At 49.7% G+C, this 23,167-nt stretch overlaps 1 protein-coding gene and 1 long non-coding RNA gene across 2 annotated transcripts in view; one reads left to right on the forward strand and one right to left on the reverse strand.

The window, feature by feature from the left end:
- LOC143360389 (uncharacterized) overlaps window positions 1-23,167 on the forward strand; it is a 562,015-nt gene that overhangs the window by 288,753 nt on the left and 250,095 nt on the right. The gene's annotated exons all lie outside the window — the stretch shown is intronic.
- Window positions 18,012-23,167, reverse strand: part of LOC143360371 (SET domain-containing protein SmydA-8) — a 57,041-nt gene continuing 51,885 nt past the window's right edge. Inside the window, exons 6-9 of the mRNA XM_076799149.1 lie at window positions 22,394-22,620; window positions 21,227-21,437; window positions 18,889-19,034; window positions 18,012-18,433 (exon numbers count right to left, since the gene is read on the reverse strand). Of these exons, the coding sequence (XP_076655264.1) occupies window positions 18,201-18,433; window positions 18,889-19,034; window positions 21,227-21,437; window positions 22,394-22,620 (817 nt within the window). The 3' untranslated portion in view covers window positions 18,012-18,200. The remainder of the gene's footprint in view (window positions 18,434-18,888; window positions 19,035-21,226; window positions 21,438-22,393; window positions 22,621-23,167) is intronic.

Below are 23,167 nucleotides of genomic sequence, written 5' to 3' on the forward strand. Positions count from 1 at the left end.
CGGAATGGGGGCGTGAGGAAAGGTTGTGCTATCCCGGTAGCTGTATCGCAATAAATAGCTCCCGTCAATCCCGGTACTGATACTTTTTTAAAACTTAGGCCTGTATCCCCGCGTAGGAAACCTCTCAACTCTACATCGGCGGCCTGGGATACCGCTAGTTTTTCGAAATCAATCCCTTCGTCGATCGCGTCTATTCTGGATAAAGCGTCCGCAACTACATTATCCCGACCGGAAATGTGTCGAATGTCTGTGGAGAATTGCCCGATGAAGTCTAACTGTCTTATCTGTCTCGGAGTATGTCTGTCTAGTTTACTGTTAAGAGCGAATGTCAGTGGTTTGTGGGGTCGTGTAGATGGTAAACGTTCGGCCTTCTAGCATATGCCGAAAATGTTTGATCGACGAATATATGGCTAGTAGTTCTCTGTCGAAAGCGGAATACTTTTGTTCTGTCGGGGATAGTTTTGTTGAAAAGAAGGCTTGCGGTTCCCAGTCGTTGCCACAATTCTGATGTAGAGTGACCCCCACCATAAAATCGGAAGCGTCGCAGGTAAGCGACAGCGGCGCGTTGGGCTGCGGGTGAGCCAGGAAGGTAGCCTGGGCTAAATTATCTTTGCATTTCCGAAACGCGTCGCGAGCCCTGTCCGTCCAAATTACGGGTTTATTGCCTTTGATGTTCTCTGTTAACATCGCGTCCAGGGGGGCTTGGGTCTCGGCCGCCCTGGGTATGAAACGGCGGTAGAAGTTTACCATACCCAGGAAACGGCGAAGTTGCTTGGCGGTTTCGGGCCTGGGGAAATTGCTAATCGCGGCTACTTTTTCTAAGGAGGGACGCGATCCTTCTTTGGAAACGGTATAACCGAGGAATTTAACCTCGCTCTGGCCAAAACTACATTTCCCGGGGTTGACTACTACGTTATATTTTTCCAGACGTTTAAATAAGAGTTCTAGATGCTGTAAATGCTCGGACTCCGACGAAGATGCAACCAAAATATCATCGATGTAGGCATAACAGAAATCTAGCCCCTGCAATACCTCATCGATGAAACGCTGGAAAGTTTGCGCGGCATTGCGGAGACCGAAGGTCATATAAGGAAATTCAAAAAGTCCGAATGGGGTTGTGATTGCGGTTTTTTTATGTCTTCCGTCGCGACGGGGATCTGGTTGTACGCTCGTACGCGGTCTATTGTAGAAAAAATGGCTTTCCCCCGGATGGATTGTGCGAAATACTCGATGTGTCGCACCGGGTACCTATCGGGTATGGTTCGAGCATTAAGGGCACGATAATCGCCGCATGGACGCCACGTATTGTTGTTTTTTTTTGGCACTAGGTGTAGCGGCGCCGACCAACTACTCTTTGACGGTCGCGCTATGCCTAATCTTGCCATTACTTCGAATTCCTTCTTGGCGATGGCTAGCCTGTCCGCTGCAAGTCGTCGGGGCCTGCAAGCGACGGATGGTCCTGGTGTCGTAGCGATGTGATGTCGCGTGTCGTGCTGGAGTTCTCCAGGTGTCCCTCGCGGCTTGGTGATGGCGGGAAAGCGGGCCAGCAGCGCGTGGAAAACGGTGTTTCCCTGCATCGCTTTTACCGATGCGATTTCTTCACGTACTGCCGCTCCCTTCGTGCTCAGGGTGGTCGTTTGGTCGATCAGCTGCTGGTTCCGGACGTCCACCAGGAGGCCGAAATGCCCCAGGAAGTCAGCCCCGATGATTGGCTTCGAGACGTCGGCGATCACGAACTGCCAGGTGAACTCCCGACGATGGCCCAGGTTCAGCGTCAACGTAGTCGTCCCGTATGTTGGGATTGGCGTACCATTTGCCGCAGAGAGCTCGTATCCAAAGTTCGAGCATGCGCCGCGGATCAAAGATTTTGGATAGACGCAGAGGTCGGCTCCCGTGTCGACCAGGAACTGCGTCTTCGTCTGCCGATCCAAAATGAACAGACGGCGAAAAGTCGGGCCATGGTCGTTAGCCGTCATTACCGACTGCCCCTGGCGTTTCCCTGGAAGCTGCATGGCTCACTACAACGCTGCGCGTTTGCCCCATACGTGGTATGGTACCAGCATACTCCGTTCGGCGCGTGTTGTCTCCTTGGCGAACGGCCCCGGGAGGAGCTTCGCGGGCGTCGGTGGTCGTAGTACCTCCGAGTCGGCTGGTTCCGGGATGAGCGTATTTCCGCGATCTGTTGCTGCATCTCTTCCGTCTTCTCTTGCAAAGAGATGAGGAGCCGCATCATCCGCTCGGTCAGCGCTTCGGCCGGTAACGGTGAAACTGCTGCTTTGGTAGACGTCGCCGCTGGTCCGGAGTACGTTGCTTCGGCGATGGCTGGGCGGCTGGGGTGCGTTTCCAGGATGGCATCCGCCAATTCGGCAACCTTGTCTAGCGGGGTCTCTTTCTGGGTTGCCAGGATGGCCTGTGTGCTTGCGGGTAGGCAGCCAAGCCACAGGGTCCGCAGGAGCGTTTCCGTAAGGCAACTGCCTCCGAGGCTACGCAGGTGCCGTAAAAATTGCGACGGCTTACTATCTCCGAGCTCTTCCCGCTCCAGGAGTTGTTGCGTCTTTTGTTCCTGAGAGATGCTCAATCGGCGGATTAATTCGCTTTTGAGCGTGTCGTACGAGCCCGCCGCATACGGGGCCAGCAATACGTCGCGGACTTCCGCCCTGCATCGCGGGCCAAGTGCACTCGTCACGTAATTAATTTTGCCACCTCAGCCACGATTCCAGACGCGGCAAAAATCCGTTCCACGATACAGAACCATAGCTCGGGGTCCTGTGGGTCGAATTCCGCAACGCGCACCGCCACACGCTCGTTGACACTGTCGATCGCCATCATGAGTAACAAAAGTCAGGCTTGGGTTTATATATCGCACTAACACACTCGCGCACTAATACGGTATCTTCGCGTCGCGATTACGTCGGTGTCACCAGTTGAAGTGGATAGGACGTAGGCGGAACGGGATACCACGGAAATCTATCCACTTTCAGGTTGAGAGGTAGACTTTATTCAGAGCTCGCGGAATGTACAAACTTCGAACGCGGACTAGCGAGGCGCGAGGGAGCGAGATCGTATTCGACGACTGTGACGACCCAGTCGCAGCAAAAGGCAAATGAGACCCTCCGACGCCTACGGAGGGCTTTTTATTTTGTCCTCTACCAAAGGACAACGACTCCCATGGAGGGGAGACGAAGGTCGTCCCCGGAAAACTTCGCCAGATGCGGAAACGTCCGCGGGAAATTTTGTCGGTCGTACGGGGCCAGCTATCAGGTATGTACGTATACCTGGGGTAGCTGGACCCGATGCGAACCAAGGCCATTTACCGGCAAGACGATGTCGGGCGAGGCGAGTCTGGTTGCCAGATGTACGGCAGACCCATCCTCGTCTGGTTCGTAATGGGCCTAGGTAAAGACCCTCGGGGTAATTCCGGTCATATAACCGAACCGGGTTTTTCCGGGGACGTGGTAGCCGTCGAGTCGCTACACTTCCAATTGCAATCTTATGTGGACTTCCGACGGTAATCCTTTTAAAAAAGCCTCTGTGACGTCGAAGTCTATGCTGCGTTGTAATGTTTCCGAGAGTTCTCCGTGTGTGTTGCGATCTCCATCCATAATTGCGAGTCGTAGATGCTTTACGCGACTTATATAATTCAAGATGTTTTCGTCGGGGTTTTTAAATATGTTTCCTAATTCGCCCTTATATTGGTTAACCGTTTCTTGGGGTCCGAACATAAGTTTTAGTTTTGCGCCGAATTCCTCTATGGTGTCTGCGTTTGAGTCTTCGATGACTATAAACGCATGTCCTCTAAGTTTATTAGTTAATAATTTAACCAAGTATGGTTCTTTATTTGGTAGAAGCATGGCATTAGCTCTTTCACATGCTTTTAAAGATTGAAATACAGAAGGTTTATAACCATCGAACACGGGTACTGTCTCTAGTGCGTCTTTGATTTGTATGGGGTTCTCTAGTTGGTCTGTCAGTATGCGAGTCGGTTTTCCGGGAGTCATTTGTTCGGGTTTCGCCGGTGTCGGTTGCGGTCGGCTAATTATCGAATGTAGTGCGTCTTGCATATGCGCTATTTGTTGATTCAATTCTCTGAATTTAGTGCCAAGTTCGGATATGAAATCATTACTCTCTTGAGACCTTTTTATTTGTTCTACGGCCATTTTTAGTAATTCTGGTTCAGGACCATTAGTTTCCGCTCCGCTAACATTCGGCCTTGCCATTTTGATTCAATTAAAGAAACTATTTTTTCAATCCTCAAATCTGCGCTCTATCCAACCGCTGTCACCAATTTTTGTTACGTCCCAGGTGGGGCGAATTATAATTTTCCGGGGATAAGGCGCAGTTTCAAACCTACCTGCATTCACCGGCTACGGTTCGGCAAATTGAGGATTGGTTAAATAAATTGTACCCGTGTTTTTACAAATCAACAAAATTCTCGATTTATTCTGAATTTGGTGCTGAATCAGACATTCGAAGTTGACTTTTACAAGCATGGATTTTGTATAACGCATAAGCTAGAGAGCTTACAAGTGTTTCGCTTTATGACAATAATATTAATTTACCGAGTCGCTGATTTCGGGAGACGCTCGCAAGTTGTAGTCACTGGTTTTCCGCAGTGGCTAGCAGGTCGAAGTCGCTGAGCTTTCACAAGCACTTCGCGGGACTTATACGCCGAAGCTCGTGGATTTTAAAAGAGAACTGTTAATAACTGCGGGACGCGTCTAATGTACGGACCTTTTACGGACTGACTGAACTCATTTAGAGGAGTTGATTCCCTTTTTATAAGGTGGGCAGTCCTTTGTTTCTCAAAAGTGCTGGTTTAGGAGTTTGCATTTTTTAATCTTCTCGATGTCTCCTGATTAGTCAGCTGCGTGTTGCCAAGATTCTTTTGCTTATGAAGTCGACGTCTTTCTTGTAATTCGGCATAATTGGATACTCTTCTTGTTTGTTTCCAAGGTGTAAACCGATATTCGTCTGCGTGTCTTGCAGGAAGATAGGTTGAAGTCTTTTTCCGCGCTACCTAACTGCGTAGAATTGCTAACGTATATTTTAATCTTAGTCTATTTCCTCTCGCGTGACATCATCGGGTTTTCTGTAATAACTCATACTAATTCTTTATTTAAGCGTTTATTCGTTTACGGTCGAACCAGCGGACGTGACAGAGGCGAGAAGCGCCTCGGCACGCGAAAACGTGGGGAACGGTACGCGATATTACACGTCCGACGGACGGCCCGTGAGCTCGCGAGTCCGCGAGGGCACGAAATCGCCGTCGGCCGCCCTCGTCGTTCCCCCTATGAAATACCGAGAACCAACTCGCGATAATCGGAGCGAAGAAGGATCACTGTGTGGACTTACCGTTTCCGCTTTCTTTCTCCGGGTTGTACCCTTTCTGGCTCTGCCTTGGTCGGCTCGGGCGGGATGGTCTCGGGAATTTCGTTTACGGGAATCAGGTTCCGCAGTATGCTCGCGGGGCGAGATCGGCCGGCGCGTGGACCAGCGAAATTCGTTACGGCGAAGTAACCGACGCACGACGAAACTCGGTACCGGGACGCGCGGTGAACGAGAAGCGCATTCGTTTACACAAGGCGGAAGCTGCCACGACAGTGATCCTTCACTGCACGTTACCGCCACGGCAGGGTCCTCGCTATCCCCACTCTACGCCGTAGTCCCGGCTTTTTCCTAATTGGGCCCGCCACTCGCGCAAAAATTCTAGACAACAGGACCGTGTTCACGACTGGTCCTCGGGTCCCAGACCATACGCGAAAATCATCCCGGCGGCGCTTCGCGCCCGGGAAAAAGGGGCGGATCTCCGATCTCCCCTGATATGGGGGCGCCTATACCACCCTCGCCGTGGCCTCGTTGCAAGTGGCTAGGTGAGGAGGCGACAGGACCGCGAAATAAAGTGTCGGCTGGTCGACAGGGGCCTTCGCCCCGCATCGTCGCCTCCGGGTTGTCTGGCCCGTGTGTGGCGTCTCCGATCTCCGAAATGACCGGTGCACCGGATTTTCCGTAGTGGCCATGGTTTGTCGTTGGACGGTCCCGTGAAGTAAGGCGCCTTTTAATTTCGATAGCTGGGTACGTGGGTGCCGTTAGCACGTCTGAAACTTTCCGGGCTCGGCGCGCGCGAAATTCGTTAAAATTGGATATCCTGTCGATCCGGAAGTTCCTCGGGGAGTGCTTCCTAACCTATCGAGCCGTCGTTCTATTCGCGATAGCGTTGTTCTAGGCAGTCCGGTCCCTTCGCTCTGTTGCTTTGAGCGATAAAGTGGCGATGCAAAATTTGCAACGTCACAACTCTCCCCCCCCCCCCCTTAAAGTGAACCGTACTGCAACGGTATTTCCACGCCGTGATCCTTTGCTCGATTGGTTTTACGTAGTTCCCTTAGGAAGCCTTCCTTTACAAACGAGGAGCCTTCACCGGCGGACGAACACCCGTACTCGACAAACGAAAAAAAAAACAAGAACAAGGAAACCCAAAAAAAAATGTTTCGGCCGATAGGCCGGGTGGTTCAGCGGAATTTGGGGAAGGGGTTTGGTCGGAGAGGAGGGCGGGGAGAAGAACATGGTATAATGCTGTCCTTTATCTGGCAAAATAAGTAACATTTATTTGGCGGTATCCCGCGATAGCGATAGATACGTTGGGGCCTTTCGAAAGACCTTGTACAGCGAAATTTTAGAAACTAACAAACACCGTAACGGTAACTGAACGGTTTTTCTTTTCTTTTTTTTTTTTATTATTACGTGCCCGTGGCGGCTACCCCCGTAACCAAGGCCCTAATGGCACTTGGGTAGGGTAGCCGGAATCTAAGCGGGAAGCGGTAGAAGTAGCTCCTTATGATCGGGATTCGTGAAAAAAAAATAAATACAAAGTCGGAGTTGGAGGGACGTCCTTCGTTCCTCTTGGTGGCCCCCTTAGCTGGCGGGCCGCCATCGGGATCCCGGAACTCGTGGATGGGTTGCCTATTTCCCTCGGTAGTATTCGGCCATCTCTTCCTACCACGAGGGGCCGCATTTCGGGGAGGTGCGCACACAGCAGTCCGGCTGTTTTTGGCCCGCGGGCCCTTCTGGGCGTCGTTGGAGCTAGGATGGTCCGGATGGCCGGGACTCGGTTTTGTCGGCTCCTTCGGCGCGGCCTCTTCGGCTGGAACGCTCGGGCTTGCCGCTGGCTCCAGTGGTGCGGGGAGTGGGCTTTCCGCCCCTACGAGGGGGCCTCTGAGCCTCTGTCATAGCATGGAGGACAGCGAGCGGTGACACATGAGAGAAGGCTTCACCGTCGACTTGTAGGTGATTGGTGGAAAATTCGCCACTACGCTCACCCAATAGAGTCGCTGCACCAACGAGAAATTCTTGTTTCCCAGCATCATCCAGGGGAGACCATACGTTGGAAGTCACACATGTGTGGCGCACACTAAGGTTTAAAAGCCGGGAAGCGGCAACCGTTGGTGCACAATCATACGCTACGCCATCAACTCCTCTTCGCTTGCTCGTTACTGCTGCGGGAGGTGTCAACGCAAAATCAGAACGGATTGATAGTCCTTCAAGCGGATCCATTGAAACCAGCGCACATCTATTACCAATCCCATCCTTCGAGATCTTTTGGATAAAGCTCTTAGGTAGGCGGTTTGCGACGCGCATGATCAACGCATTAACAGCGGATATATCCGTCATAAGCTCATTAGGGCCATAATTAGCTGGCCAGATAGCGTCTATGTTGGCGAGGGAACCGTCTGGTTTCCACTCAGCACCGGGAATCGGACAGTTGTTTCTAAATGCAGTGACGAATGCATTGTTGTCAGCAGCATTAAGACGAAGAGTTTCAAGCACGATACGTATGCATCGAGGTTGGAGATAGAGAATGCAAAACTCAGCGTCCTCAAGCCTTAGGGGAGTTGGCTCGGGCAAGAAACAATGCCACACTCGATTACCAACGGTAATCTTACCAATGCTAGAGAGAATCGTGGCCATACATATTGGCATCTGGACAATCGGGTAAAGGTGAAAACGCATTTCCTCACTCATATACTGTGGATGAGATAAAGGAAAAGACTCGAAACCAGTCTGGGTCATCCGGGCATCAACGCAGTGTGAATAGAAAAGATAGAGAGAAACGCGATAGTATTGATATATTGTACAAATCTCATTAATGGCCGAGAAGGTCCACGTAGTAATCATCTTATTATATTCAATGACGCAAGCGATGCCAACGCCTCGAGTAGCCACAGGCACAGGACGTGCTCTAGTGACTATTGTCAAATGAATTGCCTCAAGAGAGCGAGAAACCTCATCCATATCATCAGAGATAGTAAATCCCCATTTGGACGAGATAGCATCACGCCGCTCTTGCATTTGACAGGCACCCATGTGTCTGCGGAACTGCTCAGAAGTCTTCTGCTTTGCACCTTTTCCTCCGCGTTGTCCAAACTTTCCTTTTCCGCCGCGTCGTCCAAACTTTCCACCGGAACTACTAGGCTCTCGTAATAGTTGAGAAGCGCCTGTATATGCTGAATCACCCAGCGCATCTCCTTCACGATGTCTATCTGCCGCACTCAGCCCGGGGACATGGTTGAGGACATCTACGGGAGTAATTGACGCATGGGTTTCGGTTCATGTGCCCCCCCTTTTCCGGCGGAGTGTACGTCTTGAGGTCGGCGACGTGTGCCTTTCCGACCTCTTCCCCTCCATCGTTCTGAGGCGGTAAACGACGGACGATACTTTTTCGTGTACTCGGTAGAGTCCACTATACTTCGGGCACAGTTTCGCGGCGATATTCTACGCGGCGGATGATAGGACTCGTTGTCGTCGCAAAACTAAGTCGCCGACCGATGTGTCTCTCTCCTGCGAAGATTGTAATATTTCGCTTGAGACTCGTATGCCTGATCGAAATTTTCCCCCACCCAATGGCGCAAGGTCGAAAACGCTAGACTCTATTCTTCCAGTCCTCGGTACCGGAAATTTCTACGTCGACCGCTGGTTCCCCGTCTGCTCTTCGACAGGCCCTCGGTTTCGGTTCTTGTCCGAAGTTTAAAAATACGGGCGAGGATTGGAGTGCGGTGTGGTACGCGATATTGTAGGCGAAGCGGAAACTCGGTAAGTTGGCATCCCAATCGTGATGGTCGCGGCCGATATACGATACCATCATTGTTATTAAGACGCGATTCACCCGTTCGACGGGATTCGCCTGAGGATGGTACGGGGCGTGGTCGTGATCGCGATTCCATACGTTCCGACGAGCTCGTGTATCGCTTTGTTAACGAATTCGGTCCCGTTATCGGTAAGAATGACCTCGGGAGTACCCCAACGCGAGAATACTTGATTTTCGAGGGCCTCGGAAATCTTTACCCCGGTGGCGCGCCGGAGAGGACAACATTCGACCCATTTTGCTGCACGACCAGGAGGTATTGATATCCGGCTCGACTCGGAGGAAGCGGGCCCATGATATCGGCGGCAATGACCACCCACGGGGCCCCGACACGACGTCGTCCCATCAGCCCGGAGGGGAGTTTTTGTTCCACCTTCGTCAGCTGACAAAGTGGGAAAACGTCGCACGTACGCCACCACGGTTGGGAACATGCCTGGCCAGAAATATCGGGTCGCGACTCAGTGGTAGATTTTCTCTACCCCTAAGTGACCCGCTTGCTCCTCGTCGTGAGCCTCTCGCAAAATTTCGGTCACGCGATCCTCGGATATCACGAGTTTCCACTCGTCGAGATCGCTACCGAGCATTTCGGTAATTAACGGATCGCTTCTCTGATAATAAAGTTGGCCCCGCGGATCGACCACCCGGGATGCCCTTTCGGTTTTCCCTCGACGGTACGGAATTTTTCTTCGTACCGCCCTAAATTAGTCGCGGCGACGATCGGTAATTCCCCCTCCCCCTCAGCCGCGATCTCGTACATGCGCGAGAGTGCGTCCGGTACGTGGTTTAACGCGCCCTGTCGATACGCGATCGCGAAATCGTACTCCAATAACTGCAATGCCCATCGCGCTAGTCTTCCCGAGGGATTTTTCAGGGTCCGTAACCAACGTAAACTGTGGTGATCGGTGATTACCGTGAAGCGGTAACCTTCTAAATATGGTCGGAACTTTCGTACGGCCCAAACTATCGCAACACATTCCACCCCCTCGATTTCCTGTGCCAAGACGGCTCCCAGTCCTACTGTATTCGCGTCGGTTTGGAGAACGAACCGGTCGGGCGGTCGCGATAAGCTCTCGAATTTTTTCGAAGGCGGGTTATTGGCCGTCTTCCCATGTCCACGCCTGCCCTTTCCGAAGCAGGTTCCGCGACTGTAGCGAAATCCGGGATGAATCTTCGATACCAAGAAGCCATACCGAGAAATCGCCGCAGTTGTCTTATATTCCGCGGAACGGAAAATGACAGGACAGGCGCGACTTTTCCGACATCGACTTTCAGCCCGAGATAACGCACCTCTTCCCGATAGAATTCGCATTTCTCCGGATTTACGAGTAATCCCGCTGATTTTATTCGTTTGAAAATTTTCACGAGCCACGTGAGATGATCGTCGAAAGTCGTGGTCGCGATAATAATATCGTCCAAATACGCGAATGCATTCGGCTCCATTTCCGGACCGATAAGCTGATCTAATAATCGTTGAAACGTCGCACAGTGGGCAATTTGGACGAAATCGGATTCAAAATCAAAGAACTTTCGATAGAAATGAGGTAGAGCGATGAAACTTTTTTTAAATTAAAGCTGAATCTTTTTAGAATATGGGAAAAATAGGGAGATTATTAACATCCAATCATTTTAACGAAAAAATGACTTCATTAGTTTTTGTCACAAAAATCTATGTTTTGCAAAATCCTGAGGTCGTAGACAAATTTTGAGACCAGATTTGAAATCAGCGTGAAAAAATCTATGGGAAATGATGTATAGCATGTTAAAAAAAGATTTTTTCCGCGCGTGGTATTGGAAAAACCATAATTTTCTTGAAATTGTGCAAGTTTAACGAATTTTCTCAAGGTTAAAAAACGTTCGTACCATAATCTCCCTATTTTTCCCATATTCTACAAAGTTTCAGCTTTAATTTAAAAAAAGTTTCATCGCTCTACCTCATTTCTATCGAAAGTTCTTTGATTTTGAATCCGATTTCGTCCAAATTGCCCAATGTGCGTCGCGGGGACTCCGGTGAGCCCGTAGGGCATACGTTTAAATTGGAATAACCCTTTACCCGGAACGGTAAACGCGGTGATAGGTTTACTCACGTTTCCGAGCGGAATCTGGAAATACGCCTGGCTTAAATCGAGGGTGGAAATGTATCGCGCGGCTTGTAATTTATCGAGAATACTAGACATAATCGGTAGGGGGTACGCGTCCTTCTTGGAAACCTCATTGACTTTGCGGAAATCTAAACAGAATCGGTATTTACCGTTCGGTTTCTTAACCATTACACGATAGGGCTTGATTGACCATTCGCTTTCGGAAGGCTCGATAATATCGTTCGCGAGTAACGAATCGACTTCGCGATATATCGCCTCTTGTACTTTTGGCGAGACCGGATAGTAACGTTATTTTAGCGGACGATTTTCTCCGACATCGATCCGATGATTGATCAGGTTTGTAACGCCCGGCGGGGCGGCAAAGTCAGTGTGTTCGGTTTCCAAGAATTTACGGAGCCGCTCCTGTTCGATCTCAGTTAGTATTCGAAGCCGCAGCAGAATGGGGAGCGCGAGACGGAACCGAAGGGAAATTCGATCTGCGATCGCGACGCGAAATACCAAACCGCTCGATGGTACTCGACAACGATACCGAATTCTGCGATTACATCGATCCCCAGAAGCAGAGGATTCACGAGGTTATCGAGAACGTACGCTAGAATGTGACGCGTCTCATCGCGAATTCGTAATGCAACGCTCGCTTGGTCGGTAGCGCGATCGACCGATCCCGTGGCCAGGAGAAAGAAACAGGGGCGTTTCGCCGCGAAAACTCGCACGGAATTTCCGAGCGCTGGCGGATCGTGGTTGGTCCGTGGGGGGCCGGGCTGCCCACCGTGTTGGCCTCTTGTGGTCGGGGTGGCGGCCGGAGCTTGGCCGGTGGTCCCCTGGCCGGTGTCGGTCCCCCGAGTGGCAGCTGGCCGGGGTTTGGCCACGGGATTGTCCCGTCTGCCAGTCGTTGCCTGGTACGGGCTTCCATCGGCCGGCTCGCCGGGTTCGGTCTTAGCGGGATCGCTGTGGCTCGTGTCGCCGATACTTTTGGCCTCTTTGCCATTTTGGTTGCGAATGCCCGTCTTCTCGTTCCGGCCGTTACTTATAGTCCCCTGTCGCTCGTTTTCCGGGAATTCTCTCACTTCTGCGCAAGGCTTTAGGCCCTGGAGGTGGGCACGGTGGTGTGGCCCTCTGTTGGCCTGTATGACGACTACGGTCGGCCCTAGTACCTCGCGTATCCGGTAGGGTCCCGAGAATTTTGGTGCTAGCTTGGCACAGAACCCGGTGGCGGCGGTTGATAGCGGGTGTTCCCTCCGCATGACGGTCTCTCCTATCCTGGGGCTCCACTTCCGCCGGTGCCGGTTATATATACGGCGTTGTGTCTCGGTCGCTCGGGCTTGGGTCGAGCGGGCCAGTTGGTCGGCCTCGGTTAGCCGGGCTATCGCGTTTTTTCGGTGCTCGTAGTCGGTCCTGGTTGCCTCGTCCCGGGGTTGGTCGGTGCGCGGGCGATCCGACCCCTGTGTTGCCAGTTCTCGGCCGTATGTTAGGTAGGCCGGTGTCATTCCCGTGGCCTCGTGCCGGGCGGTGTTATAGGCAAACACGGCTGCCGCTACCGCTTGGTCCCAGGTCCGGTGGTCTTCTCCGGTGAACTGTGCGATCATCGTCTTCAGTACCCTGTTCGTCCGTTCGACCGGGTTGCACTGCGGAGTGTACGGTGGTGTTTTCCGCTGTTGTACCCCGTACTGCTGGAGGAGGTTACGGAAGTCACGGCTCTCGAACTGCCTCCCATTGTCCGTGATGACCAACCGCGGGCATCCGTGTCGTAGGAAGACTAGCTCCTCCAGGGCCCGGGTGACCGCTGGGGCCGTGGCTTGCCGTAGGGGGCGTACTTCCGCCCATTTGCTGAACTTGTCCTGGAAGACTGCTAGCGTGGTATGCCCTCGGCTGGTTCTCGGCAGTGGGCCTACCAAGTCGGCGGTGACGACGTCCCAGGGTCGTACGGCGGGCGTGGTGAACATTTCGCCCGCTGGCGCTTGCTGCATTGCCTTGTATTGGAGGCAGCTATGGCAGCGGCGGACGTAGTTGGCCGCGTCTTGTCGCATCCGGGGCCAGTAGTACCTCTGCGAGAGCCGGGCGATTGTTTTAGCGGTGCCAAGGTGGCCGGCGGTTGGTTCGTCGTGCATTCGGCGCAGGATAGCGGGTCTCTCGGCTGCCGGGGCGCATCTCTTCCATTCCCAGTCGGGCTGCAGACCTGCGGTGTCTGGAATGTGCCGGTATAGCTGGCCCCGTTGTATTCGGTACTCGGGGTACTGCTGGGGATTCGCTTCCGCGTTGCTTTTCGCCTTTTGGTACCAGGCGTCCTGTGGTTGGTCGAGTAGTCCTGCGTCTTCCGGCTGCCGTGAGAGAGCGTCGGCTACCAGGTTCTGTTCTCCCCGACGGTACTTGACGGTGAAATCGTATTGTTGGAGTTCCAGTCCCCACCGTGCCAGCCTACCGGACGGGTTGTCGATTTGGCGTAGCCATTTCAGGGCCTGGTGGTCGGTGACGACGAAGAAGTGATACCCCTCCAGGTATGGGCGCATCTTCCGGATCCCCCAGACGACTGCCAGGCACTCCTGTTCGGTGACGGAGTAGTTCCGTTCTGCGCCGTTCAGGGTGCGGCTGGCGTAGGCGATGACCTTCTCCTCTCCGTCGGCCTCCTGCGTCAGGACCACCCCGAGGCCATGGCCGCTTGCGTCGGTCTGCAGCGTGAACGGGAGGTCGAAGTCCGGGCACGCCAGGATGGGTGCGGCGGTAAGCTGTGCCCGTAGTTTCTCGAACGCTCTGTTCTCGTCCTCGCCCCAGTTCCAGCCCCGGCGCTTTTGTAGGAGCCGATGGAGCGGCTCGGCGGTGTCCGCGAAGTGAGGGATGTATCTGCGGTACCATGACACCATCCCCAGGAAGCGGCGTAGTTCCTTCAGGCATGTTGGTGCCGGGATGCTTCGGATCGCTTGCACCTTCTCCGGGTCCGTGCGTACTCCCTGGCTGGTAACCACGTGGCCCAGGTACCGCAGCTCGGTTCGTCCGAAGTGGCATTTCTCCGGGTTAATGCGGAGGTTTGCCTGCTGGAGTCGCTGTAGCACCTCTCGGAGGTTGTCCAGGTGCTCCTCGAACGATTTTCCCAGCACGATGATGTCGTCCAGGTAGGCGAACGCCCGTGGTTCCACCGGGGGCCGATGATGGTGTCCAGGAGGCGTTGGAACGTGGCCGGCGCGGAGTGTAGTCTAAACGGCATTACCCGGAACTGGTATAGCCCCCTCCCTGGTACGGTGAACGCTGTGACCGGCCGGCTATCAGGGGCCAGTGGTACTTGCCAGTATCCGTTGGCCAGGTCGATCGTGGAGATGTAACGGGCTCCCCGTAGTTTCTCCAACGTGGCCTGCACCTGGGGTAGTGGGTAGGCGTCCCTCTCGGTGACGCTGTTGACGCGTCGGAAGTCGATGCAGAAGCGTGGCTTGCCATTTGCCTTCCGGACGATCACCACCGGCGAGCTCCATGGGCTGTTTGACGGTTCTATTATCCCATCTTGGAGCATTTGGTTGACCTCTTTATCGATAATCGCCTGTGTCGCCGGGTTCCGGGGTGTGTACCGTTGCTTGATTGGTTCGGTGGTGGTCAGGCGGATTCGGTGTGTGGCCAGGTGTGTCGTCCCCTGGAGTGCGGCGAACTTCGGTATCTCGGTCGTCAGCAGTGTCTGCAGCTGCTGTTCCTGCTCCGGCGTGCACTTCTTGAGACCGTCTGTCTCGTCGACGGCGTGTGCTTCCTCCTGGAATCTCCATGTGCGTGTGCCGAGGGTGACCGTTGCCCCCATCGCCCGGAGTGTGTCTACCCCAACCAGCATTGCTTGTGAGAGGGTTGGTAAAACCGGACATATTAACGCCAACGTTTTGCCGCAGAGGTGGACGATTGTCTCCACTTCGCCGTCTAGTGCGACGAAGGATCCGTCTGCGATCCGGACGCTCATCTCCGCGGGGATGGTCCGTGCCCCCTGCTGCCGGCACCATTCCGCGATGTCCTGACGAAGGTAGGACCGTGTGGCCCCGGTGTCGAGCAGCGCCTGGAATTGCCGCCCGTATGCTGTCACCGGTATGAAGATCCGGGTGTCGGTGTTTAGGTCCGGGGAGGCGTCGAGGTGTTGCTCGGTCGGCTGGAGCCTCGGCCGCCGACCCTGCTCCCGTTTCCCGTCACGGAGTTGCATGGGCACCGGTGCGTGGTTCTGCCGGTGGTTCCGCAGTACGAGCAGAATAGTTTTGGCGGCCGGCGGCATTCCATGCGCTGGTGTCCTCTCTGGCCGCATCTCCAGCAGCAGGTTTCCCGGTTATACGTGCTGCTGATTTCGGCCACCCCCTGGGGTGCTGTTTCCCGGTCCATGCTGATTGGCTCGGTGATGCGGGGGATGGCCCGGTGTCGTTCCTCCGCCAGGATCTCTTCGTATTCCGCCGCTCGCTCCAGGAGGTCGTCCACGGTGGGCACGTCTGCCCGTCGAAAGTGCTTCCGGTAGTCGGTACGTAGGTTTCGGTATATGCGCTCTATTCTGTTCTCTCTGGAGATTCCCCCGTGGCGTCGCATCAGCGTCTCCATGTCCATCACGTAGTCTATTGCGGACTCCCCGGGTTTTTGCAGGCGGTTGCGGATGCTTTCCTCCAGGTTGAAGAGCCGGTCTCGTGGCATGAACCTGCGGTGGAAGGCCTGCATAAAGTCGCCCCAGTTTGCCCACTGCCCCCGCTCGTTGCGGTACCATTGCAGCGCCCTGCCTCGGAGAATCTCTGCTAGGCAGCGCAACGTTTGTTCGGGGGTGACTCCGTAGCTGTCCTGCAGGACCTCCAGGCGGTCGAGGAACTCCTCTGCGTCCTTTCCTCCGTCGTAATGTGCCCCCCATTGGGCAATCCTCTTCATTACGCTTGTATCTATGGCCTCCCGTGAGGGGCCCGCGGGGGTTTCGTCCTCCTTCGGCATGGTCCGGATGTGTTCCGTGATTCGGGCTCGCAATTCCTCTACTGTGCCTGTCGTCTCCAGGCCTCTGCGATCGGCCTCCTCCACTAATTCCGTCTTGCGCAGGCGGTAGACCCAGCCGGTCTGCGTGCTCATTCGCGGTTCTCCCCGTTACCGTCAACGCTGTTCGGGCGCCATTTTGTAACGTTCGGCGGTGCGGGAGAATCGTGCCGGCTCAGTCGGTCGTCCGGGTTCCTGAGCCGCGATTAAGAGAGACGTGTGTCGGCTGGGAAACTGGTTTATTTCCGTATCTCTACGGTGACGGTTCGCATACGGCGGTTACGGCTACGACTTACAGACTACGGTTACGGCTACGGCTTACCAGACTACGGTTACGGCCACGGCTTACAAACTACGGTTACGGCTACGGCTTACAAGACTACGGTTATGGCTACGGCTTACAGACTACGGTTACGGCTATTCGGCGGACGCGCCGAGCGGTCGGGTGCCCGGTGGGAGCGCCGGGCATCGGGAGGGCACTTGCCCGAGGACGGGAGTGGGGGACGGCGGCGTCGCGACACCCCGGGGCCTTAACGGCCTGCGCTAGGGTTCGTGCCTAGATACTTTCGGCGTCCGGTGCTCCTGTTATCACTCCGCGCACCGGACAGAGTGGGAGGGTCGCCGTTTCCGCACTCCGTAAACGGAGGGTTGGCGGGGAGCGGGCTATGCGCAACGGGAGCGGCACTCGCCGCGGTCACCGTTGGACCCGTTGGAGGAGAGAGAGGGAGAATGTGCAGTCTCGAGGTTGGAGCGTGCTGGTCGTTCATGTATTCCACTCACGTTACCATGTAGCTCGTCACCCGGACTGACTTTCCCCGTTCCCGGTGGCGGTATTTATCCCCGTGGCCGATTACCTTTACTTGCGAGAGCGGCCCGTCGCGGCGTTGGCCCTCTCGCGGTCGCGGTTCGTACTGCGGCGCGCCTACGGTGTGATCGGCCACGGCGGTCTCCGCCGGCGCGCGGTCAGGGGAAGGCTCGCGTCGAGGACAGGATCGTTACAAGTTAATAGTTGAAGCCATTTGCAATAACCCATATGATTTGTAGATCCCTAAGTATTCAATAATAGGCGGAGTAATTACATAACTATCGCACTGAAAACTGATGAATTCCCAGGAGTGAGGAAATGGTTATTTACCATGCGTATATCTCCGTAAAAAAATTTTTTTTCAAAAATCTGACTCCGGCACATCATACACGCACCATTAGGCTATACAAAAATAATTTTTTTTTATAAAAATCGAAAATTTATAAAATGGATTTTTTGCCGCCTTGGCACCACTGTGCACCGTCGAGCGTGCCCTCCGTATTTCGCCGGTGAATTGCAATTGTTACCGTTCTGCGTAACGTGCGTCGCGCCGACTTTCCCGAAACCGCGGAACGTGACTCAACCTGCGCGAGTCCGTCGCTATAACCGTGCCTCTCTCTGTTATCGGGGAAAACCCTTTCGAGAGAGAGGTCCCTGTTCGGGCGCCAACTTGTAACGATCTACGATCGATACGGAAGGTCGTCGGAGAGCGCTCCCTAATCCTGCGAGCTATCGTTCGACGCTATAGTGGGCAGTCCGATCCTTTCGGCAGACCGTAACGTATCGAGGAGTGTGTTCGCAATTTTTGCAACGTCACAGTCCACATAATATAGTTGTTTGTTAAAGAGTTAAGATAATATTTCGTGATTCATTAATACTGTTCGGCTTTACCACTGGTCGAAGTAGCTAGTAACCGGAACTGCCCGGATTTGAGCGCGGAGTGACGGTAAACCGTAGAGACGTAAATTCAACAGACGGACGAGAAAGGCTCAGAGAAATGAACTGAGAATGCGGCTTAGCGAAATTAAGTCTTTATCATAAGACACTGAAACGTACGCTTTATTGTACGTTCAAACCTACAATAAAACGCAGGACAATTTTGCACGTCTCGCGACGGACATCTTGAGTGCGATACGAAGGCGAACGCGGCGCGGAAGAACACGGCAATGATGAAAGAGAACGTTTAATTTAGAATTAGGTATATTTATAAATTACTGATCGATTCTTCAAGTTGAACCAACGAGTCTTTTGCGACGAGACCTATTTGTCCCTCGGGGGTATCCTGCTCCTCCAAGCATAAAATGGTTGCAGCTTCTTTCAAAATTTCGGCAGCATCAATCATTTTCGATTTGAGACCACTTTCACTTAGTACACCTGCATTCCATTGTGTTTTAGCGATGAAAAGCAAAGGTGCATGGAGCTCGTACAATGTCATTCCTTTAACGAAGCATAATAAATATCAAAATATTTACTAAAACAGAAATTTTTATATAATTTGATCCCCTACTGTGCCGCATAATTTTGAAGTAACATATTTGTATTGTTTTAGTCTTACATTGTTTTTTTTTATAATTACGCGCAACATTTAATAGTTTTACCTCTAAAAAAAAGTTAACTATAACTTAATTATTCTTCGCAGTTTTATCACTCAAATTGCATTTTAGAGTAGTCTAAACTATACCTAGTCTAGGTTTTAATCCCCACAATTTTTTAGAGACTTCCGATAGTTTGACAAATAATATTCCGAACAAAATTAATAATTTTTCAATGATTTATAAATTGCACTATAATATATAACATAATAATAAATATTATTGGGTTATATATAATAAATAATAATATATTATTAATAATATATATAAACAATATTAAACAATATTAGATATTTTTACCTCTTATACGAGAATAACCTGGCTCTATAACGTTTAGCACTTCCAGCAACAGATGACACATATCAATTTTGTGTTCCAATACTACATCTGGTAGATCGTCTAAAAGATATTCATCAACACGACCATACATTTGTGTTAATGAATGCCTGAAAATAAACACAAGTACTTTATCTTCGTTCAACTTAAATCTAACATTGAAACAATCAATATTTGATTGAATGTTTAGTTTAAAGATTTCTTTACTAAAATTAGAAAATTATTTCTAAAAAAGTTACGCACCAGGAATGAAGACATTGGTGAAAAACCAGACAAGTCCACATTTCGGAAACTATGTAATGTTTGCACTAAACAATCAGGAATATATGTATGTATAAAAATGTGTAAAAATACAAGTCGAATTTCACTGAAAAATGGACCTTCCTGGTTTTTGCTTCAAGGTTTTCAATTCGCCGAACACAACCAATTACAAACTTTTGAAAATAATATTACGGAGATATGAAATTATGGCAGTTATGAAATCATCTCCTCCTTCAATGGAGATAACACAAAGATTTGAACTGGACCTACAGTGTTTACTCTATACAGGGTGCTAAAAAAACCATTCAATATTTATATGGTATATAGGATACAATCTACTGAGTAAAAAAGCTTTAGTAAACATAGGTCGAAAGGTCAACCTTTCTGAGATATAAACATTTTTGCTTGCTAACTTCATGATTCATTTTTTAACACCCTGTATACATGTGTCCCTCATGCCTAGCCGATAGAAGTCACAGAACTAACCCCACTGGCGGGGGGTATACCCCGTGAGGGGCCGAGAAGCTCGAGAGACCTCGGTTGCTCGAGGAGTGTAACATAATACGGGTGGGGTATATCGGTGTGAGACCAGGAGACCACTACTAATTCAATAACAAAACTTCTTTATTTTTAATTATTTTTTATGGGACTCTTACCAAAATATTCGTAACATATGTTCCTAATGGAACTGATACTAAATATGATTTAATTCCCATGATATTTATTCGTGTAATGAACGATGAAAGTTTCAGACTCCCGGCGGCCAGCCGAACGGCCCTCCGGGGAGGGAGACACCGGGGGATGACCCGCACGGTGTCTTACTAAATTAGGCATTGGGGAGGGGGGAGCGCCGTCTCTTGTTAGCTTAGGGAGGTTACCGTGGTGGAGTTAGTGGGTATACCCCTTCGGGAGGAGGGGTCTCGCATATCCTCGTCTCTCCCCCCAGGGAGGGCGAGTCCTGGCCGGCCCGACTACGCTTGAAAATGTACGTTATCGACATTACCGCGTCCTTGTGGTGCCACCTAGCGATACTGAGTACATACTAAAATGGCGGCGCGGCGGCCTTATCCGTTGAAAACGCTTAAAATCGTTCAACTTTAAACACGCATAACTTTTGAACCAGCGAATTCCTAACATTAATACTTGGATTTTTGGAATTTTCTCGTCAAAATCTACATGATTATATAAAAAGAAGTTAAAATTTCAGGCTTGCCAAGGTGAAGTTTCACCCAACGTTGTACAATACACCTATGATAGCCACGGCCAATTCACACCCACCTTCCCACCTTTGTAGATATTAGTTTATAAGTATAATTGTTATTGCAAATAAATAGTTATACATTCATGATTATGACATGCTTGCCGGCAAAAAGCAGTTGAGGTCTTTGTAACAATAAATGTAGATGTTAGCGTGAAGGATCGTTTTTGCACCAAAGCAATTACATATAATGTCATTGAAAACAATAATATGTTGAATATGATCAATGACAATAATAAAATTGAATATGAAGAGTGATATTCGAGACGCTCAATCGAAAGTAATTAAGAGACTTTTAGTGTTAATAACGAATACGTACGTATATTTTTATTTGTCTTAATAAAAGATATTCTCTGAACAAAAATATCACTTACTATTATCACTTATTCTATTTTCTGAACAAAAATATCACTTATTATTATTACTTATTCTATTTATTTTTTATGAACCAAAATATCACTTATAAATATTACTTATTCTATAGGAATAACAATAAATTTGTGGGAGAATTTCATCTCGTTCGGAACAACAAACAGTCACAAACGTCTCATGATATCACTGTTTGTTGCACCGAACTATCAAAAAAATTTGTTCTTTCACAGTCACGTCGAAATCGAGCTGACCGTTTGTTCCCTGAGCCCTTCAATTCAATATAAAAACTTTTCCCAATTATTCCAGTTGAATAATTATATACGTTCCAATGAATCGTTTGCAAGATTTGTAGACAATTAACTGCGTCGAAAAAATCGTACATCTTGGAGAATGTATGAATGCCATATTTACCTCAACATGGTGTTGAAAGCATGACGAGGATGCAAAACAGAACGATATTTTTTCATAACCGTTTCTCTTTCTTGAATAGCATCGGGTCCAGCAGCTCCACTGATAGCCTCTACTGCGTCAACTTCTGCTTGAATTATTTGTAATACTTTCCGAACAGCTGCTCCACTGGTTGTGAATTCACAATGCGTGCATTTCCATGTGCTATCGGGATCTACAGAATGTTAGTAAACAAATATTAATTTTACATCGTAACAAAATATCCTAGGACTAAATGTTATACACACAATGTTACATATTGAATAATTGTTACTAACATAAGTATTGCACAAATGTAGCAGTACTACCTAGAACTTGCGCTTTAAAATTTCGTAACATGATAAAAATGTGGTAGTACAGATTTTTTAAAATGGCGTTTACAATAGAGGAGAAGGTACGAATCTGAAATAGGGTAGAAATATGAGACCCCAAGATTTTGACCAATACACAATATTGACACTTTTAGGAATGGCTGTACATTATATATTACACCGACTAAAACACTGTTCCTTAGCGAACCATGTCGTATAGGAGCATCGTCCTTTTGTTTAACAAGCATTTCACGAGTTGACGAGTATAACGATGGTTTATTTTGAAGTATTCAGAGAAACAAAAAGAGTAAGTTATACAAACGTATAATAGTCGTATATCAAAGAATATACCAATAATTCAAGTTTTTGTGTCTTAATTCTAATATATCATATAATAAAAAAAGTGAAATCATCAACAATAATCACAACATATTTTGTAATAAGACATTTTTTGAAGATTGCAAAGGCAAATTGCAGATACGGTGCTTATCATGCAAATTACGGGCTCATTGCGATTGTGGGGGGCCTGGAAACCACTATTTAAATATATGATTACTGCAGAATAATATCAATTTTCCTTCTAATTGTAGTTATCTTGTTATTTTTGACATTTTGTTATGCTTATACATCATTGTTAATGCTTTCACTCAGTTTTACAACTCTATTTCCCCTCAAAAGTGGATATTTTTACACGATAAGTATGTACGTACTAAATTAGGCCTAATATTCTTCTCAATAATAAACAATGTATGAATATGATAAATGATGGCGCCGGTTAGACCCTTCATTAAAATTTATTTTGAGTTGTAGCAATAATTACCTAGAGAGTCTAACGACATCACGATTCCTTTGTCGCATTTGTTACATTTTAAGGAAGACATGTGAGTTCCAAGCTCGGAGGGATCTGCACATCTTGGACAAGCACAAGCAAAGTATTTTCCTCCGAGAAGATGTTCTCTCCTGAACAAAGTCGGAAGCAGCGAATGTGTATAACTTCCATAAAATTCACCACCCAGCGGAACTTTAACTGTCGTTCGCAATCGTATTCTGTAAAAATAATTTCAAGTACCTTAATTGTTAATTAATTAAAGTCAGCCACGTAAGTAAATCTTCGTGAGAATCTTCGTGTCGAGCATACCGAAGTCTAGTTTTTGTAAATCATAGTCCGTCGCGCCAAGTTTCGCGTTACGAGCGAGTTGAGCAAGAGTACGGAGGAGCCCGGAACTCCTATTCTTAATAGAAGGACTACATTTACCTAACCCACAACGAGTGGTTTCGTTGCCCACGTGGACCAGCTATTAAAATAAATATTGAAACGTTCCGACGAGATCGAAGGCGTTGCAAACAAATTGGATACTGGTTATAACCAAATCTACACAGATTATGAAAATGCTTGTTTTTGTGTGTTGGACAACCACAAAACTTGAATCACAGTTGCTATGGACATAACAATTTTTAACACGCTGTCTGAAATCTGTCATAATTTTAAAGAAGTGCATTATTTTTCTTGAAATAATGCAGCCTTCTTTGAAAATGTTGTTTAATAAAATCATAAATAAAATTTCAAATTAGAAAATGAAATAGTTTTCCATGA

This window comes from Halictus rubicundus, chromosome 13 (genome assembly GCF_050948215.1).
Source record: "Halictus rubicundus isolate RS-2024b chromosome 13, iyHalRubi1_principal, whole genome shotgun sequence".
NCBI classification, from domain to species: domain Eukaryota; kingdom Metazoa; phylum Arthropoda; class Insecta; order Hymenoptera; family Halictidae; genus Halictus; species Halictus rubicundus.